Source organism: Geotrypetes seraphini, chromosome 3, assembly GCF_902459505.1.
Source record: "Geotrypetes seraphini chromosome 3, aGeoSer1.1, whole genome shotgun sequence".
Taxonomy (NCBI): Eukaryota; Metazoa; Chordata; class Amphibia; order Gymnophiona; family Dermophiidae; genus Geotrypetes; species Geotrypetes seraphini.
The window spans coordinates 290,978,635-290,999,248 of record NC_047086.1 but is presented as its reverse complement, the minus strand read 5'-3'; the positions used below and the strand labels follow the sequence as shown (position 1 = coordinate 290,999,248).

The 20,614-nt window shown below is 42.4% G+C and overlaps 1 protein-coding gene across 6 annotated transcripts in view; it reads left to right on the top strand.

Annotated features, from left to right (window-relative positions):
* Nucleotides 1-20,614, top strand: part of RNASET2 (ribonuclease T2) — a 100,662-nt gene that overhangs the window by 61,020 nt on the left and 19,028 nt on the right. For all 6 annotated transcript variants that reach the window (XM_033935656.1, XM_033935652.1, XM_033935654.1 and 3 more), the window contains 2 exons: nt 3,298-3,362; nt 8,676-8,789. In XM_033935656.1, the coding sequence (XP_033791547.1) occupies nt 3,298-3,362; nt 8,676-8,789 (179 nt within the window). The remainder of the gene's footprint in view (nt 1-3,297; nt 3,363-8,675; nt 8,790-20,614) is intronic.

Sequence of the window (20,614 nt, the reverse complement as noted above, 5' to 3'; positions counted from 1 at the left end):
GGAAAAAACATTCAAGTCTTTAAAGAAGGACGTTTTTATTTAGACCTGTTTTGGTTGTATCCAGGGTACAACCTGGAGGGATTAAGGCATGACGCCTCATGAATCCCCCAGTGGTTGCTGTCCTCTCTCTCACCAAGTAGGCAGTGAGTGTACTGTAAACCATGGGACCCAGGTTTAATTACCACTTTGGCTCTTCCCCCCCCCCCTTTTAAATTGTGAGACCTCTAGAAACACATATAGCTACTGTAATTAAATATTTGCCACCTGCAAGCTTGAAGGTTATTGAGGATGGTGTACAGTAGGTACTTAACTGTTCCTATAGAACTCTGTATTAAAACAAGAGTTGTAGGGCAGAGGTTCTCAACATGCTGTACGTCGCATGTCTTCCGCCTTCCTTATCTTCTCTCTCCAGCCCCCCCCCCTACCCTATGGACTAGCAGCAGCAGCAGCAGCTCACTGTGTGCTTTTAACTTCCTCACATAGCTGCCGCTAGCATTAGTTTAGCCGGCGATTCCATCAGGCAGCCTCAGGGCCTTTGTTAGGCTGGCTTGCCTCCGACGAAAGAGGAAGTTGCTTCTTTGGAGACAGGCCGGCTTAGCAAAGGCTCTGAGGCTGCCTGATGGAATTGCTAAACTAACGCTAGCGGTAGCTATGTTGGGAAGTTAAAAGCACACAGTGAGCTGCTGCTAGGGGGAGGAGAGGTACCGTTGGCCAGGGGAGGAAGGAGAGGGAAGGGAGAAGAGGTGCTGCTGTACATGGGAGGAGGGAAAGGGAAGGGAGAAGAGATGTTGCTGGACCTGGCAAAAGGGGAAGGAAAAGGTGCTGCTGGACTTGAAAAGAAGGGAGAGGTGCTGCATGCTGGAGGGAAGGGTGAGATGGTGCATGGGCAGAGAGCATATTAGTTCTGAGTGGAGTTGGGGGGAGGGAAGGAAGGAAAATTGTTGCAGGAAGGGTGAGTTACAAAAGAGGGAAAAATGGACGTGGAGGAGGAGGGATAAATGGTATATATGGAGAGAGCATGTTAATTGTGAGTGGGGCTGGGGAGGAGGGATGAGAGTGGTGTGAGAGAAATGGACATGGGATGGAGGGGATGGAGAAATGGTGCATGGTGAGAGAGCCTGTTAGTTGTAAGTAGGACTGGGGAGAGATGAACTATGTCACACTCAAGAGTAGGGATGAGGAGAAAGAGAGAAAGTATTGGACTCATGTAAAGAGGGAGAGATGTTGGATGGGGAGGGTTGAAAAGAAGGAAGGAGAAATGTCGCACTCAGGGGACAAGGGAAAGGACAGAGAGTGAAAAGTTGGACTTGTGGAGGGAGAGAGAGAGAGAGATTGGTTGGGGGAAGGAATGAGTACCGGAGGAGAGGAAGCATGCAGGAGGCAGAGAGAAAGAAATGTTGAACTGGTGGAGGGAAAAGAGGGAGAAATGGTGGACTGGGTAGGGAGCCAGAAAGGAAGAAGGGAGAGAGAAATGTTATACTGGGGTGGAGGGGGGAGGGGAGGTGACTCAAGGAAGGGAGAGATGCCAGTCCAGGGAATGGAAGGGGAGGATGGGAGATTTAGATGCCAGACTGCAGGACAGAGAAGAGAGATATGCCAGACTGTGGGAAGGAGAGGCAAGAGATATGCCAGACTGTGGGAAGAGGGGAAAGGAAGGAGAGAGATGTAGGACCACTGGGAGGAGGGAAGGAAAAAGAGAAATGTCAGATCACTGACAGGTGAGGGAGGGAAAGAGAGAGATGTCAGACCAGAGAAACGGGGAGGGAAGGAGAGAGAGATTCCAGACCATGGGAGAGGAGAGAGTTAGGAAGGGAAGCCATGGAAACGTAGATTTTGAGACGAAAGCAGAGAAATGGAAAACTTGAATGTTAAAAGTTAATGCCCAAGATGGATGCAGGGCAGAAAATGACGGAGAGAAAAACGGTCAATGGATAAGAAAGCACTGGAAACACTGTTAAGAGCATAGATTGAAGGAAGTGCAACCAGAGACTGGGAAAAGATGATTAGAAAAATAAAATCACCAGATAACAAAGGTAGGAAAAATGATTTTATTTTCAATTTAGTGACTGAAATGTCAGTTTTTGAGAATTTATATCTGCTGTGTATATTGTGTATATATGAAAAATGAATGGAAGAATTTGTATAACAATTGGTAATAGGGCGGAGCATGGGTGGAGCTTGAGCGGTCAGTGGTACTCTGTTGATATTTGTTAGACTTAGGGGGTACTTGGCTTGAAGAAATTGAGAAACACTGTTGTAGGGGAATATGAATGTGGGTGCTATGGTTTATAGTCCACTGCCTTGACTACTAAGCTGCCCATCTGCTTTGCAAGGATGTTAGTGTGGCCATTTCTGTAAACATGTTACCAGTCAGCCGTCCTTGTCCCTGGATTTTTGGCTTTCATAATTTGGGCATTTCAGTTTGTACAATGGCTGTTCATTTTAGATGTTCTTGTGTATTTTTGAACAAGAAACGCTGGCCTATTTCCTTTTCAAAAATGGCTGAGATGGTTTGTTTTTGTTTTTTTTTTTTTAAATGTTATAAGCAGAACATCCCAATTCTTAAGTTCAAAAATATTTTATTAAATTTTTCAAAACCACAACAAACAAAGCAAAATTGATGGTGCAAACAACATCCCAAATCTGACTTGGCTGTCCTTTCAAAAGTGCCCCTCCATGTGTCTTTATAAAATACTAGCACAGATCCTGCAGAAATCCTGCCTACTCGTAGATTGAAGGAATGCTGTAAGTTAAATGTATTGCAAGTTGGAACCTAGGAAAGTACCAGGTGGACTTTAGTCTATGGTCCAGAAATATCAAAGAAGAGACAAGTTAATTTAATCATGTATTTTTAATGAGAATAACTAATGGGCAGATTGGATGGACCATTCAACTCTTTATCTGCTGTCGTTCACTATGCTACTATGTTACATTTAGATACAAGTACAGTTAAACCGCGGTTTGCAAGTGTTTTGCAAGACGAGCAAAACATTCTCGTAAATCTTGTCTCGCAAACCGAGTGTTGACTTGTTTGGTTCTTGAGGGAGGATGAGCTTGCAGATTTGTGGGGTTGGGGTGCTACAGTTTCAGTTTTTGCTGAATGCATTTTCAGGCTGGGTTTGGTGCCAAAACAGAAACCGAAATTCAGTCGACCTCTAGAGTGTTTCTAAAATAACCAACTTAGTTCTTTATGTAGCTCATGAATTTTTCAGAATAGAGGTTCAAACCCTCAATTCAGATTTTAGGACTAATGCAAAATATTAATTTCCAAGCTTGCTCATTTCTTTTCTTTAAAAGGATCTTTTGCCTGAGATGATTCACTTGTGGCCTGATATTCTCCATCCAAATGCCTCTCAGCTTTGGTGAGTTTTCAGTTTTTTGCTTAAATTAAAGCCACTATTTCCTGTTTCATATACTGTAAAATAAAAAAAATGTGACCAGCAAAATAGGCATTCATTTCTTATAACTGCATAGATGAGCTCTTAATCCTACATCATTATAAATGAATTGAATGATAGATGCCAGCAACAGAGTTGTAAATTGTACCTTAATCAGCTGATATTTCAATCAGGATAGTGGTTATTTAAGTAAAATCGAAATGTTGTCTGTTTATGCTGAGATTATGATATACAGTGGTACCTTGGATTACGAGCATAATCCGTTCCAGAAGCATGCTCGTAATCCAAAATGCTCGTTTATCAAAGCGAGTTTCCCCATAGGAAATAATGGAAATTCGCTTTGATGCGTTCCCACCCCCCCCCCCCCCCGAGGCCAGCAGTGCTGCTCCAACCCCACCCCCGCTCGCAAAGACACCCCCCCACCCCCGCACGAACCAGCCCCCCTGCCCGAACAACTTAAACTTACCCCCCCCCCGGTCTGGCACCGGCACGCGGGCACAGATCGTGCCAGTGCCTAGAAGATCTTCCGGCTTCTGCCTGCCTTGAGCATGCATCTGTGCATGCTCAAGGACTTCTAATTCTCCCTTTCGCCGAGAGTAGGTGCAATTTATAGAATCGGAGCTTTTTTGCCCAATTAACCTAGACACGTTATGTTAAAAAAAAAAATAAAATTACCTTTAGGGAGAGTAATTTAGAAAGCGTCAACTAGATTGAGAAACCAGTCAGATGCATTTTTAAAATCCTATTTGTAGATACCATCGGGGCAGTTTTACTAAACTGCATTAAACACTTAACACGCAGTTTGCCATGTGGTAACTGCTAGCGCAGAGCTGCTTTAAGAGGCTTTGTGGTAATTTTGCAGTTAGCACTTTTGGGCTCATTTTTTAAAAAGACAGACGTCCAAAAGACAGCATAAACCAGCACTTGGACCGTCTTACTAGTCAAAACGTCCAAGTGGGCATTGTCAAATCAGACTTTCTAGATGTCTTTCTGGTTGTTTTGTCTCCGGTGCGTCCAAATCTTAAGGGGCATGTTAGAGGTGTGTTTTGGGTGGGCTTAGGACTTGAACACTTGTCAGGCATAATAATCAAACCTTTAACAAAAGGTCCTGGGCTTTTTTTAGATGTTTGTCGCTAGACCTGTTAAAAGTGTCTAAATGCTAAAAAAGGTGCCGAAGCTGACCAGATAACCACTGGATGGATTAAGGTATGACCCACCCCCCTTACTCCTCCAGTGGTCACAGACCCCCTACCACCACCCAAAGATGTAAAAAAACAAACAAACCAAAAAAACCCCCTAAAAAGTACATTCTAGGGGGTGCTGAAAAGTTCTCAGCCCAAGCAGCTTCAGATGTTAATATAGACATATGAGCTCAGAGAGCAGAGGGACACTCTTAAGGGTTACTGCAGTGAATTTCACAAAAAAAGTTCCAGGTACAGATGTCATCATATCTTGTTTATATTGTGTAATGAGTCCTCCAAAACCTACTGTACCTACATTAAGATGACACCTGCAGGCATAAGGGCTATTGTTGTGGTATAGAAGTGGGTACAGTAAGTTTTGGAAGGCTCACCATACAATGTAAGCAGTTTATAGTGACATGTGTGCCTGGGACTTTGAAATGTGACAGTCACCACAGTATCCCCCTAGACTAGTGTTCTTCTGCTGTTCTCGGCTTTCTGTGAACAGAATGCTGGCTGCTTTGAGATCTAAAAAACTTTTATTTTGTGCGTTTTTTTCATGTGGATGTATGTATATTTGAGACTGGCCAAAAAAGATAGATGTACTGAGGACCAATATGTATACATAAGTCATTAAAAAATTTTTTTTAAATCTTGCTGTTTTGAGAATGGACATTTTTCTCTTCTATATTTCTGGATGTCTTTCCCAAAATGTCCAAATTCAGACTTATACGTCCTGTTGAAAATGCCCCTCCACGTAAACTAAATTGCCAAGCAGTTATCATGTGAATTATTATATGCTGTACTAATAGTGTGTGCTGATTTCTACAGTAACAGATGTACCTAGGATGGGTGAGGATTGTTCCCTAAAGTTAAAAAGGAGGTTATTATGTGTTAAGTATAAATGTGGCAGATAATGTGGCCTCAGTAGATGGCATTAAAACTCATTACTTCAGTTTAACATTTGGTAGTTGCAGAGGATGATGGCCATGCTCCCAACAGTTAACATAGAAGCTTTGCAGTTACTGTTTGTTACCTTTGGTCATTAACATATAGTAACAGCATAGCTTTACCCGACTTTAGTAAATAGAGCTTTCAGAAGAATGGTATAGGAAGGAAGAGTGGGACAGAAACAGGGAGAGAGATAGAGATGATATTATGATTCTCGGCCTAAACTTATAGGAGTTACCGTATATACTTGAATAAAAACCCATCTGAATATAAACCGAGATACCATTTTTGCTTCCTTTTTAGGTGAAAAATGGTAACTCAAATATAAACTGAAGGTTTATATTCCACCGTATCGCCCCTTCCATCCCCTGTGCTGTTGGGAATTCTATCAACCTCCCTCCTGGTAGTGACCCTCCTCCGCCACTGCCACAGCCACCATCACCATTATTTCCCAACACCGGCAGAGTTCTCTCAACATCAAAACATACCTCCCCCAATAAACTGGCTGAATGTTCTCCCCTCCCTCTTCCACTCCACCCCCCTAAGAGGCATAGCTCATCTCCTCAACTAACTCCCCTCCTAGATCCAGTGGAAGGAACCCCAGGCCTACCGTGCTTCCCTGGAGGTCTAGTGTCATGTTAGGGCAGGAGCGATTCCCACTTGCTGCCCATATCCACTCTCTGCGGTGAAAATGGCTTCAACAACTTCCATCGGTAGTCTTGCGAGGCCCCAGCTTAGTGATTAACTGGGCAGGAGAGGCTCCTGGCTTGTTAAATCACCTTTGTAACCACCTAAACCAAAACTGTCTATATTGTGGCCAGTCTGGGTACAAAGTCAGCACTAATCAGTTAAAGTTCTGATATTCAACATTTAACCAGATATATAAGACCACATAAAACCCAGTCCTGCTGTTTTTCAGTGTAACTTATCTGGTTAAGTGCCAGCCATCTGTATATACCCAGATATTCAATAAGAGTGATTGGACAAGGCCCGGCATTGAATATTCGGTCACAAAACTGGATTAATACTAGACAAAAACTTCTTTACCATCAACAAATTAGCTCTGTGGTCCAAAAATGTTTCTACAAACTAAAAATGATCTGTTCCATCTCAACTCTTTTAAAACCCAAATCTCTTAACATTCTCATTCACTCATTAGTTATTTTGCACTTTGACTATTGGAATTCGCTCTATCAATGTATTAAACAAAAATAAATTTGAAGACTTCAGCTTATACAAAATACAGCAGTAAAAATGATTAATAAGGCAAAAAAAAATTAAACCATGTCACTCCACTTTTAAAAGACGCTCATTGGCTTCCCATAACCCACTGTATAAAATTCAAAATCTTACTTTCAAAATAAAAATAGAACACTCCGGCATTTATCGATAGATTATTACTTCCTTATACTACTTCTAGAGCACTCCGTTCTACTCAACAAAATCTCCTCTCGATCCCATCAATCCTTCATATTGTCTATGACAATACACGTAAAACCATCTTCACAGTTACTGCACCCATTTTATGGAATGCTGTACCCAATCAACTCGGGCAAGAAGCATAACATAATATTGTGCTTATTAACCACATAACCGTAAGTTCAACGCAGTTTACAAAAGATTATAAACAATAAATATAGACTAAAAGACAGGAATAAATTAATTGATCAGGTACTTAGAAAAGAGATAAGTCTTTAACTGAAATGTTTATAAGAGTAAGCTGTAAGCAGCAATGGTCGGGATTCTCTGTCGTGGAAAGCTACCTGAAATGCTAAAGTATGATTGAAAAATTTCTTACTTTTGCAGCCCTGTAGAGGGGGAAAGTAAACAGAGCATGAGATTTCCTGCTGTGTTTGTATGAAGCTATGGAAAGTCTATTAACCAAATAGAGAGAAGCAGTGCCTTCTAAAGCCTTATAACAGAAGCAACCCATCTTAAGCATTACCCAGGCCTCTATTGGCAGCCAATGCAGTTCACAATAAAACGGCGTTACATGGTCATACTTCTTCAGACTGTAGATCAGTCTGACCGCCATGTTCTGTATCAACAGTAATCTCGCCAACTCTTTCTTAGTGATTGTCAAATAGACAATATTGAAATAATCAAGAAGACTCAGTAGTAATGATTGAGCCAAAAGTCTAAAAGCAGAAAATTCAAAATATGGTCTGATTGTTCGTAGTTTCCATAGGGTATAATAATTTTTGTGTACCACTGCATCTATCTAATTTTTCATGGTGAGATGCTGATCCAGAACGACTCCTAGTATTTTAATTGTTGGATGGGTTACGTACTAAACTAAACTAAACCTTAGGTTTGTATACTGCACCATCTCCACAAGCGTAGAGCTCGGCATGGTTTTACAGGGTTAGGTTGAAAAGGAGCTACAATGAAGGGTTATAGGAAAGGAGCTAGGAAGATAAAGAAGGTCAGGGTACCAAAGAGCGGGAGGTGTTAGATTTTGAATTTATACTGATAGAGGTTTCATGAGAAATTTTACAAGGTGACGCCATGAAGAACTTTGTTTTATAAGAATTGAGTTTGAGTTTAAATTGCTGCATCCAAAGATTCATCTGATTCAATTCAGATTCAATTTTGGTAGTGATCTGAGACAGAACTGAGTTACAAGGTATAACAATTGTGATATCGTCAGCGTAACTGAACAATCTTATATCCAGATTGCTCAAACAAGAACCTAATGATGAAAGGTAAACCTCTTTAATAAAATTCAAATCAAATCTTAACATTCTTGTTTCAAGATGCTTATAATATTTAAGAAGACTCAGTCAACGATGATAAACAAGAAGCATTTATTATTCTCCTTCCCATCTGTCTTCCATTTTTTTTTTTTAATAAAATTGTAATTATCTCCTCCTCCTTCCTTTCTGTATCAAGTCTGTGTTTTTACGTGGTTCATTTTGTAATTGTTTTTATCCCTTTTTAATTCTTACAGATTTATTTTAAATCTATTGTAAACCGCTTAGACGTAATTATAGGCAGTATATCAAATTAAAAATAAACTTGAAACTTGAGCAGTGAAAAAATCACTGAGTTGTTGCTGACTGAATATTTGCCCCCCATTTTATAGATGCATTGCATTAAACTATGTTGAATTCTTGTCAAATATTTCATTGTTTTCTCCACACAGGAAACACGAATGGCTGAAACATGGTACCTGTGCAGCTAAGCTGGATTGTATGAATTCTGAGCACAAATACTTCAGCAAAGCTCTTGAATTGTACAAGAAATATGACCTCAATGGGTAATTATCAGTATATCATTTCAGTCTGCATAAGATCAATATTGTCACTGGTTATCCAGATATCCAGAAGGGTAATTTGAGAAGTTTTGACTTTTGAAAGTACCAAGCTAAATTATTTTTCTGGGTAGCCTTAACTAGTTAACTGACTGGCACTGAATGTCAGTGCTGTCTGGTTAACTTTAACCCTACCTCCACAATAACCTCAGGTCTTGCTTTACTTTTAATCTCTTCACTTAGCTATAAAATGGCATGTTTTTGCACCATATTAATCCCATTGGATTTGCTAAACGATGATGATAGTACTGGACACTAGTAAATTCTACAGTGGATCTGGAAACCCAATCCACTGTACTTGAAAAAGACCATGCATTTCTGCCATTACAAACATGATCCTTAAATGGGAAGGAAGCCCTGAAATATAAGATGTCCTCCTTCTTACTGAGAAGATCCAAACTTGCAATCAAAAGATCTCTATTCCCAGTAGACTCCTCCAAAATATGTCTGATATTTAACTTCACAGGAAACCTGCCCCCTATCTACCCAAAGATTGTCCTCTGGATCTGCCTGAGCAAAATTCTTTTTAATGATGGTGGTGGGGGGTGGAAGCATGGGGTACCTGGGGATTGCTTCTGCTTCAGGGAAACCCAGAGGCTTCAACAGAGATTAAGATGAATCTCTGGGGTAGGCATGTTTTTAGTGTACTGTCATCTGCCACCTTGTTTATCAATTCCTTTTCCAGATCATTTATAAATATGTTAAAGCACTCTTCCTGGTATAAATCCATGCAACACTCCACTATTTACTTTTCCCTATTAGGAAAACTTACCATTTAATTCTACTGTTTTATTTTTCCTCCTATCCTTTGATTCTAATTTTTTCATCTCTCATCAGGGAATTTATTGCTTTCTAAAATTGGCTGCCTTTATCCATATATAGGAGAGAATATGGTGCAATGGTTAAAGCTACAGCCTCATCAGCCTGAGGTTGTGGGTTCAAACCCATGCTGCTCCTTCTGTCCCTGGGCAAGTCATTTAATACCCTCATTACCACAAGTACATTAGATAGATCGTGAGCCCACCGGAACACCGGAACAGACAGGGAAAAATGCTTGAGTACCTGAATGAATTCATGTAAACCATTCTGAGCTGCCCTGGGAGAGCGGTATAGAAAATTGAATAAAGAATGTTGAATGACTTGGGACATTTGAACATGAAAAGTAAGGTTTAGAGAATGACATGGGAAAAAATTTGTCCCTATCTCTGCCATGTCCCCATCTCTGCCATAGAAACATAGAAACATAGAAAGGTGACGGCAGAAAAGGGCTACAGCCCATCAAGTCTGCCCACTCTCCTGCCCACCCCATTAAGTCTGAGTGCTGCTCGACCCACGTAGGGATCCTACGTGGATGTCCCATTTATTCTTAAAGTCGAGCACGCTTGTGGCCTTGATTACCTGCACCGGAAGTTTGTTCCAGTGATCTACCACTCTTTCTGTGAAGAAATACTTCCTGATGTCACCACTAAATTTCCCTCCTCTGAGTTTGAGCGGGTGCCCCCTTGTGACTGAGGGTCCCTTGGGAAGGAATATATCGTTTTCCACCTCGACACGACCTGTGATGTACTTAAAAGTCTCAATCATGTCACCCCTTTCCCTGCGCTCCTCTAGAGAGTAGAGCTGCAATTTGCCCAGTCTTTCCTCGTATGAGAGACCCTTGAGTCCAGAGACCTTCCTAGTGGCCATTCGCTGGACCGACTCCCCGCTGGCCATATCCCCGCAAGCTCGGTCCTCTTCCCGTCCCCGTGAGCTCGGTCCCCACAACCATCTGATCCCATCCACACAAGCCTCAAATAGTTTTAGACTGAACTTATTTTATTAAAGTATAAAAAGAAACAATATTCGGTACATTTGTCATTTTATAAATCAGAATTCTGGCTGCCAAACTAGAGAAAAGAGAGATTCAGCTGGCAGGGCTTTGTTGTCTGGTTTCTGCTTTCCTCATCTTCTCATTCAGTTCCTTCCAACCACTGTCTGCCTTCTCTCTGCCTCTTCCATATGCTCTGTTACTGTGCCTCTCCCTTCCATCTCTCCCTCCACCCATCTTTTTCCCTCCACTCCCCCCCATAGTCTGGCATCTTTATTTATTTATTTATTTATTTATTTAGATTTTTATCCCGTCCTCCCAATAGCTCAGAACGGTTTACAAATGAACATACACAGTGCGGAGTAGCTAGACATATAAGTGGTACAACAGGTTTAGTGATTGGATTTATAGTTTTTGGAGAGAATTAAATACAGGGAGATTAAGCAGAGAGAGAGAAGGGGGAAATACAGTAGTTTAGTTTAAGGAAAGTTATAAGCGTATAGGTGCAATTTGTTAGTGGATAGAGTAAGAGAGGGTCGTACTGGAATTTCGGGAAGGTGATAGGAGAGTGGAGGGTGGGGCCTAAGGGGGGGAGAGACAGAGGAGATCTTTAATTGAAGAGGAGGGTCTTTACCGATTTACGGAATGTTAATAATGTGTTCTGTTGTCTAAGTTGGGGGGGGAGTTGGTTCCAGAGGTGTGGGATGAAGTGGCTGTAGGATCGTTTGTGGGCAGTCTGTCTTCTTCCCTTCCATCTTTCCTTCCCTCCCCCAGGTGGTTTTTAGCATTTCTCTCATCCTTTCCTCCTCTCAGATCTGGTATCTGTCTCCCCAATCCAGCAAGTGCCTTTTTTTTTTTTATCTCCTCCTTCCATCCAATTTCCTTCAGTATCTGTTCCTCGCTCTTCCCCATTTCCCTTCAGCATCTTATCCCCTCTCTCTTCCCCATTTCCCTTCAGTGTCTGTCCTCTCCATCCTCTATCTCCACTCCCCTTTGCGCAGTCCAGCAGCCCCCTCTCACTCGCTGCAGTCCGAGCATCTCCCTCCCTTCCCCTTACCTTCGATGGTGATTATTTTTTATTTTTTTTTTTTCTCTGAAAAAGCAGCTGGAGCCTTGAAGTCGCATGCGGCTGCCAGAAAGTTCTCTGACACAACTTCCTGTTTCTGGTTGCATCAGAGAATAACTTTCCGGCAGCTGCACGTGACTTCAAGGCTCCAGCTCCTTGTTCAGAGAAAATAAAAAATCGTCAGAAATCGCCAGCGAAGGTAAGGGTAAGGGAGGGAGATGCCCAGACAGCAGCGATCGTTACGAAGAAGGAAGGGGGCTGCTGGACTACGCGATCAGTGACCGCGCGCGTTCCCTCCCTTAACTACGGAGACAAGGCCATTCACCACTACACAGGGCAATGAATGGCCTTGTCCCTGTACCTGCAGCGATCACTTTTTTTCTTCCACAGTTTCAGCGGGTTACCCGCGGGTAACAGCCACTGTGTCATTCTCTAGTAAGGTCCGAGTATGCAAATAGTCTCAGATAGGGGGACTGGGATGTTACAAGGAAGGATGGGTAGCAGCAAGGTTTCTTCATTCTGTTCAATAAAGAGCATAAATTTTGATTTGCTAGGATTCACAAGAAGGAAGCTATTATGAAGCCAGTTTTCAATTTATTTATAGAGAGTCACACGAGAGAAGTCATTGTCTAAACAGCAGAGAATCTGGATATCGGCAGCATAGACATACATGCTGAGCTCAAGAGATTGTGCTGGCATGAGGAGAGGTGCCAAAAAGATATTGAATAACAAAGGAGAAAGTATAAAAACCCTGTGGCAGTCTAGATCTAGGACAGTAAGAACAAGAAGTAGATTCAATTAAGAGAACTGTGTAATGGCGATTTTCCAGATAGGATGAAAACCAGCCTAGTACAGTATTGGATAATCCAATGTCGTGAAAGCGATGAATAAGTATAGTGTGATCTACTAGGTCAGGGGTAGGCAAATCCGGTCCTCGAGAGCTGGAGCCAGGTCAGGTTTTTAGGATATCCACAATAAATATGCATGAGATAGATTTGCATCTCAAGGAGGCAGTGCATGCAAATCCATCTCGTACATATTCATTGTGGATATCCTGAAAACCTGACCTGGCTCTGGCTCTGGCTCTGGCTCTCGAGGACCGGAATTGCCTACCCCTGACCTAGTAGATCACACTATACTTATTCATCGCTCAAGGGTCAAGGGACAGTAGAAGAACTGCTTTACTCTCTAGAATAATAGATGAAATATGTGATTCCTAGTAAATTTCTGTGCTGTGATGGTGACGGAAAATGGTCTGATTTGGATGAAGGAGTACTTGAGTCTTGGTGGTGAAATCTAAGTTGTGAACCACTGACTCTACAGTCTTAGCCATGAATGAGAGATTTGCATTAGGATGATAGTTGGTGGGATCAGCAGATGATGCAGAAGTGTCCTTAACCTTAGCATTTCATCATTATGCAAAATGAATAACTCGGCGTGCTTTAAACCTTGAAAGTTACTTTATTCATGGAAAAATAACACCTCAGGAGGCGGTGCTGTTACTCTGAGAGCAGTGGGTTGCAAATATGTGACCCAGTGCTGCTAGGGAGGGTCAGTGGCCTCCAGCACGCAGGCTGCATGCCGACCCCAGTAGTCCATTTTAGTGGTCCCATAACTGATAGCTGAAAAATTGCTCACCAGAAATACGGCACTGTCAGGAGGCAGGTAGAGAAAAAGCCCCACGAAGCTCCACAGGATCGTGTGTACCCACATGCCGTGCATGGTCACATTTACATGTAGCTGGTAGAAAGCATCAACCTCAAGCAGTGCCTTAGAATCTGTGAAACTTCTGTGATGTTGGAAGACTGTTCCCTAATTGTGTGGTGTATATGATGATTACAGGGAAATTTTTCTTCATTTTTGGCTCCACTTATCTGTGCAAACAGACTTTTTCATGAACATTTTGAAATAATAAATGAGGAACAGGCTAATTGCAAAGTCTCCTAAGTCTGTTAAAATTGTGCAAGACAAATTATGAACCACATTTCTGTATGCTGGTGAACAAGATGCAGGACACGCAGAAAATCAGGATTCAGCAAAATCAAATCTATAGACTTTATAGTACAGTCAAGCAACAAAGGTATTAATGGGGCACTTGACGCAGCCATGTTTCAGCTGGTCAGCCTGCATCAGGAGTCAATAAAACCTTATAAAAACACAAATAGAAACAAATAATCATATATATATATATATATATATATATAAAGGAATCCATAGATTCAAAACATATCTTACATAAACATACATATGTATCTATACAAAAATGTATCATGCAATAAATAATTTAAAAATCATATGAATAAATAATTAAAAAAATAGCCCCATATAAAAATAAATAAATAACATACCTTCAGTACAGAATACAACTTTGAACAGTTGTCAGTGAAGTCTTTGTACTTCTTTGAGGGAATAAGCAGTCGGGTGGACAATGGGGAACCCATAGACATCATTTACCTCGATTTTCAAAAGGCTTTCGACAAGGTGCCACATGAAAGGCTGCTTAAGAAGCTGTGGAACCACGGGGTGGGAGGGGATGTGCACAGATGGGTCAAGCACTGGTTGTCGGGCAGACTGCAGAGGGTCGGAGTAAAGGGTCAATATTCTGACTGGCGGGGAGTCACGAGCGGTGTGCCACAGGGGTCGGTGCTGGGGCCGTTACTCTTTAACATATTTATCAATGACCTGGAAAAGGAGGCAAAGTGCGAGGTTATAAAATTTGCGGACGATACCAAACTGTGCGGCAGAGTTAGGACCAGGGAGGAGTGTGAGGACCTACAAAGAGACCTGGACAAGCTGGAAGACTGGGCAAACAAATGGCAAATGCGCTTTAACGTGGACAAATGCAAGGTCATGCATATAGGGAAAAAGAACCCGTTGTTCAACTACAAATTGGGGGGGGTATTGTTGGGAGACAGCAGACTTGAGAGAGACTTGGGTGTGCTGGTGGATGCTTCACTGAAGCCATCTGCACAGTGCGCAGCAGCCTCGAAAAAAGCCAACAGGATGCTTGGCATCATAAAGAAGGGCATAACAACCAGAATACGGGAAGTCATCATGCCATTGTATCGAGCGATGGTGCGTCCACATCTGGAATACTGCGTTCAGTATTGGTCGCCGCACCTCAAGAAGGACATGGCGGTACTTGAGAGAGTCCAAAGGAGAGCAACGAAAATGGTAAAAGGGCTGGAACACTGCCCATACGACGAGAGGTTGGATAGGCTGGGGCTCTTCTCTCTGGAGAAAAGGAGGCTCAGGGGAGATATGATAGAGACCTTCAAGATCATGAGGGGCATAGAGAGGGTGGATAGGGACAGATTCTTCAGACTGAAGGGGACAGCAAATACGAGGGGGCATTCGGAGAAACTGAAGGGAGATAGGTTCAAAACAAACGCAAGGAAGTTTTTTTTCACCCAAAGGGTCGTGGATACTTGGAATGCGCTACCGGAGGAAGTGATCAGGCAGAGTACGGTTCAGGGATTCAAACAGGGATTGGACGGATTCCTGAAGGATAAAGGGATCATGGGATACTGAGGAAGGAGCTGGGATGTAACACAAGTATAGAAAGCTAACCAGGTAATGAGTATAGAAACCAAACCAGGTCGTGCATGTGCAAGACCGGAGGGTTAGGACTTCGATAGGAAGACAGGACTTAAATGAGAAACCAAGGTGGCAAGGGAGCCCCTTCTGGTGATACAGACAGGTTGTGACCTGTTTGGGCCGCCGCGGGAGCGGACTGCTGGGCAGGATGGCCTGTGATCTGACCCGGCGGAGGCACTGCTTATGTTCTTATGAAAAATCACATGAGCTCACTGAAACTGGGAAAACAGCAAATACACATTAAGAAATCAATACACAATAAAAGCAATACAGCAGATTGATAAAGATGCTACACAAAACCTGTATGATGCTGTAAAATATGAATGCAGTTGTATAACTGACATTTGTAAAGTGGTTACAAGAAATCACATAAAAATATAACGAATACGAATAAAATGCAAAACACCGAAAATTTAATCATGCTCACAATTAGCAACCAAAACGACATTGCTCTATGACATCTAAGCACAAGCTAAATGGTCTATATCAGTTCCTGTTGATCTCAAGAAATGTATATGGTAACTGGCACAAAAGAGTACATCATGAACATTGGGTTATATCAGATTGAATGCTAACCAACAGTTGGCAAACAATCAAAGGAAGTAGAAAGAAATGATAATTGTGGGAAAAACTATAAGCACCATGCTACTGAGAGAATTGTGCTTAATATATAAAGAAAAGTAAAGACATGAGTACTGTGGCAAAGAAATAGCATGAGCTCTTAAATGAGATTTCATAAACAAAAGACCAAATAAAAAAACAAAGTTCATCTATATTGGATAGAAATTAAAATTATCACTGGCAGTCTTTCCAAATAAAGGGAATTTATGAAGCAAAAATAAATGAAAGTACTCTCTGAAATGAAAAGTAACAACGTATTGGCAATCATATCGGTGTCAGTGCTGTAGTGCGAGTAAAACTGCGCACAGGCGAATGAAGGTAATCAAAAACTCTTAACAATTCCATCACTGAAAGTTATCGGAACTCGTTGTCATGATATCTTCTCTGCAATGGCCCCACAATTATGGAACACCTTACCTCAGCATGTAAGAGAGGAAAATGACCTAAACCATTTTAAAGGCAATCTGAAGAGCTTCCTTTTTAAAGACGCCTTTAATTTATTTATTCCCCATTCCTATTGTTTTCACCATTCATGTCTTCTTTTGTGCTTTATTAATACAATTGTAGTTCTGCCCTTTTTTCCTTATGTATCTGTTAGTTTGTATGTCAATATGTCAAACTCATGTAATTTACTATAAATAAGCTTATGTGTACACCTTTTGTTTTTATTTGTAAATCGCTTAGCAAATTAAATTAAGCTATTCAATAAGTTAAAAATAAACTTGAAACTTGAATCTCACAAATTTCCATATTTTTTCTTGCTCTATCTGTAAAACTGATTCTGGCCCCTGTATTAATTAAAGTTAATTTATCCTGACTCTCTTTGGTAGTATTAACATTGGGGCAGCTGCAAGTGCCCAAAATCAAAGGTGCCACATACCTCAAGCTGAATTCAGAGTCTGACTTCTTTCCCTTATCCTGCGTCTCCAAAATTGAGTCCACAGGAAAGTGATAGGAGTCCAGCAGGGCTGTGAAGGTTTGAGTGACCTTGGTATTTAGATACAGAAAGTCAGGACATCCCTTGAGCACGGAAATTGGATGCCTGCGCACTCTTAAACTCAAGGTGTGAAAAATAACAAAAAACATGCTAAATGACGCTAAATGCAAAGGTTTTGTTAATCATGATACCAAAAGAATAAAGCATAGTTGCATTAGCAGGAGAACGTTGCCAAAAAGCTGGCCTTCTGATAACGTGCTCAGTTCAATATTTCGAAACACTCCTATCATATACTTTTGGCTCAGCGTGACATCATCAGCCTGACAGCCAATAAAACTTAACAAAGGAGGTGTTTAAAAGTTAGACAAAGAAGTTTCTCTACGTTTGAAAGTTTCAGAAACCATATTCGTTCTGTCCACATTTATTTCTGAATATACATTAACATTTTATAACATTTCCAATATTCTTTTATCATTCTTAAAACTTATTTCAGACAATTTGTCTATGTATCAAACAAGCTGCTGAAAGGTTCTCAGCCTACCTGCCATCTGCTCCATGCTACCCACAAACAGTGCTGAAAACTAGTCAGCCTGCCTGTCACTACAACAAAGGAGAAGGAGGGGCTGCCCTCCCCCTCTCCCCACCAAAGACTGCCACAGAATCAGATCTCCGACTCCAACTCAACCACTTCACCTCAAGCACCACAAATTCACCCATACCACACATCCACAACCCGGTTCACTCACATTCAATTCATATTAAACCTTACAGGGTGCACCACTTTCACCTACCCTATTCAACATTTACATATCCTCTCTAGGACACTTACTACAAAAACCAAACCTGATCTAGTACATATATGCAGATGACATCTCCATCCTAATCCCAGTGAACAGCATAACAAATGAAACCTCAAAATACATTACTCATATAATGACCAAAATAGAACACTGGACAAGCAACTTCAAACTGAAACTTAACACAGAAAAAACCAAAAATCTTCCTTGCAAGCCCAACGGATAAAATTACCAATTCAACGCTACGTATAAAAGATCATGATTACCCAATTACCAACACAATAAAAATATTGGGAGTCACATTGGACACACACACCTCACTACGATTGAACACATGAATATAGTGGCAAAAAAATGTTTCACGATGTTATGGAGATTAAAGACCATCAAAAAATACTTCGACCCACTATCGTTTAGATTACTAGTGCAATCACTAGTGCTTTCTACCCTGGACTATTGTAATATCGTTTATTTGGGTATCATTCAGAACTCAGCTGTCTGCTTGATATATGGATTAAAAAAGAATGACCATGTCATCCCCCACCACAAACCACTGCACTGGCTGTCAGTCGAGGCAAGAATATTATTCAAGTTCTCCTGCATATGTTTCAAGCTAGTTTGGAGACTAGCTCCTACGTATCTACAAACACACTTTGTATTCTACAACCCAATAAGACAAACCAGAAACAGCTATCTTTTTGCATACCCAAGCATAACCAATTGTAAATACAAAACCTTTCTGGACAGAACCTTCATGCTCCAAGCAAATAAACAACAACATTGGCTAGACAGTCACATTAATAAAGCCGAACTGACCTACAATGCCTTTAGAAAACTCATAAAAACTACCCTATTCGACAGATACATCACCTAAACAGAACCTCACCAAGTACTCTGTTTCTTTTTACAATGCTCTCTGAAATCCTAATTCTTGCTGTTTCTGAATCTCTAAACAAACTACATTGTAATTTTTTCCCTTTTTTCAGGAAAGCTGCGATTTTTCTTTACAGGTCCGCTCCGAAATTCTTAGCAAACATTATATTTTGTAATTTTGATTCCTAATAGTCTCTGTACTCTGTACTCCCTCCATATTTTGTAAATCGCTGAATGTCCAGCTCTCTTGAATGCAAACCGCCCAGAAGTCGCAAGATTGTGGCGGTATAGAAGAACAAAGTTACTACCATTATCATTATTATTACTGAAGCGAACAAAGTCTCATCTGTCTAGGAGGGGAAGAATCCTAAGTGCCTTTATGATCCATAACAAAAACAATATCACAATGCAGGAATTTTTTCAATAACAAAAACAATATAACAATGCAGAAATTTTTGCTTACCTTACCTTATAAACGAGGTACATTAATAATCTTAAATAATAAAATGCTAGCCCGCGCATGCGCAGTAGCGAAACGTGTTCCCTGATCCCTTTTCTGTCGGGATGTGGCCGCACGACTGCGCATGCGCTAGATGGCGCGTTGAGGAGTCATAATGCAGACCCGGAAGAGCGAAGGAAGCCTCACACTGAGCAACTGTATTTACACTGTGCAACGAGCCTCTGCAATGGTCCCGGGTCCCTCTCAGCCCACCCTTCTCGCGGTCTGGATGGCTACCTTAGTCCTTTGCCGCCGCCGCCACCCCTTCCCTTCCCGCGGTCGACAAAACTCTTGCCTCCAGCAGCCACCGCAGCACTGTAAACACGCTGTTTCGCGGCCTCTACTGCCTTCATTTGCTCTTCCGTTTCTCTGATGACGTCATCAAGGACACGGAAGAGCAAATCGGGGCAGTAGAGGCCGCGAAGCAGCGTGTTTACAGTGCTGCAGAGGCTGCTGGAGGCAAGAGTTTTGTCGACCGCGGGAAGGGAAGGGGGTGGCGGCGGCGGCAAGGGACTAGGGGAGCTTGCCAGACCGCGAGAAGAGAAAATCGCGTGAGCCACGAAGAGACAGGGAGGAACTGGGAAGAAGGAAGAGGAAGAGGGAAAGGGGCCTGCTTTGGGGTAAGGGTGTGCTTGGAGGCACACAACTTTGTTTGGGGGGGAGACAGAAGGGGGGCCACGGAGAGACAGGGAGGAACTGGATCTGGAGAGGGAAAGGGGCCTACTTTGGGGTAAGGGTGTGCTTGGAGGCACACAGCTTTGCTTGGGGGGGAGACAGAAGGAGGGGGCCACAGAGAGACAGGGAGGAACTGGAGCTGGAGAGGGAAAGGGGCCTGCTTTGGGGAAGGGCTGTGCTTGGAGGCAGACAGCTTTGCTTGGGGGGGAGACAGAAGGGGGACCACAGAGAGACAGGGAGGAACTGGAGCGGGAGAGGGAAAGGGGCCTGCTTTGGGGGAGGGGTGTGCTTGGAGGCAGACAGCTTTGCTTGGGGGGGAGACAGAAGGGGGGGCCACGGAGACACAATCAGGGAGGAACTGGAGGGCCAGAGGGAAAGGGGTCTGCTTTGGGGGAGGGGTGTGCTGGGAGGTAGATAGCTTTCCTTGGGGGGAAGACAAAATGGGGGGCCACGGAGAGACAGTCAGGGAGGAATTGGAGGGGTAGAGGGAAAGGGGGCTGCTTTGGGGGGGAGGGGTGTGCTGGGAGGCAGACAGCTTTGCTTGGGAGGGGAGACAGAAGGGGGACCACGGAGACACTGTCAGGGAGGAATTGGAGGGGTAGAGGGAAAGGGGGCTGCTTCGGGGGGAGGGGTGTGCTGGGAGGCAGATCATTTTGCTTAGGGGGGGAAGACAGAAGGGGGGGCTACGGAGAGACAGTTAGGGAGGAACTGGAGGGGGAGAGGGAAAGGGGGCTGCTTTCTAGCACCCGTTAATGTAACGGGCTTAAAGACTAGTATACAATATAATCTTATACTCTATAAAATCTTATCTAAGCGATAGAAGAAAAAAGCACATGCAAAGAATGGTACAGATGACAGAATGAGCAGACGTTTGTATAAATCCACAATAGAGACTTTCC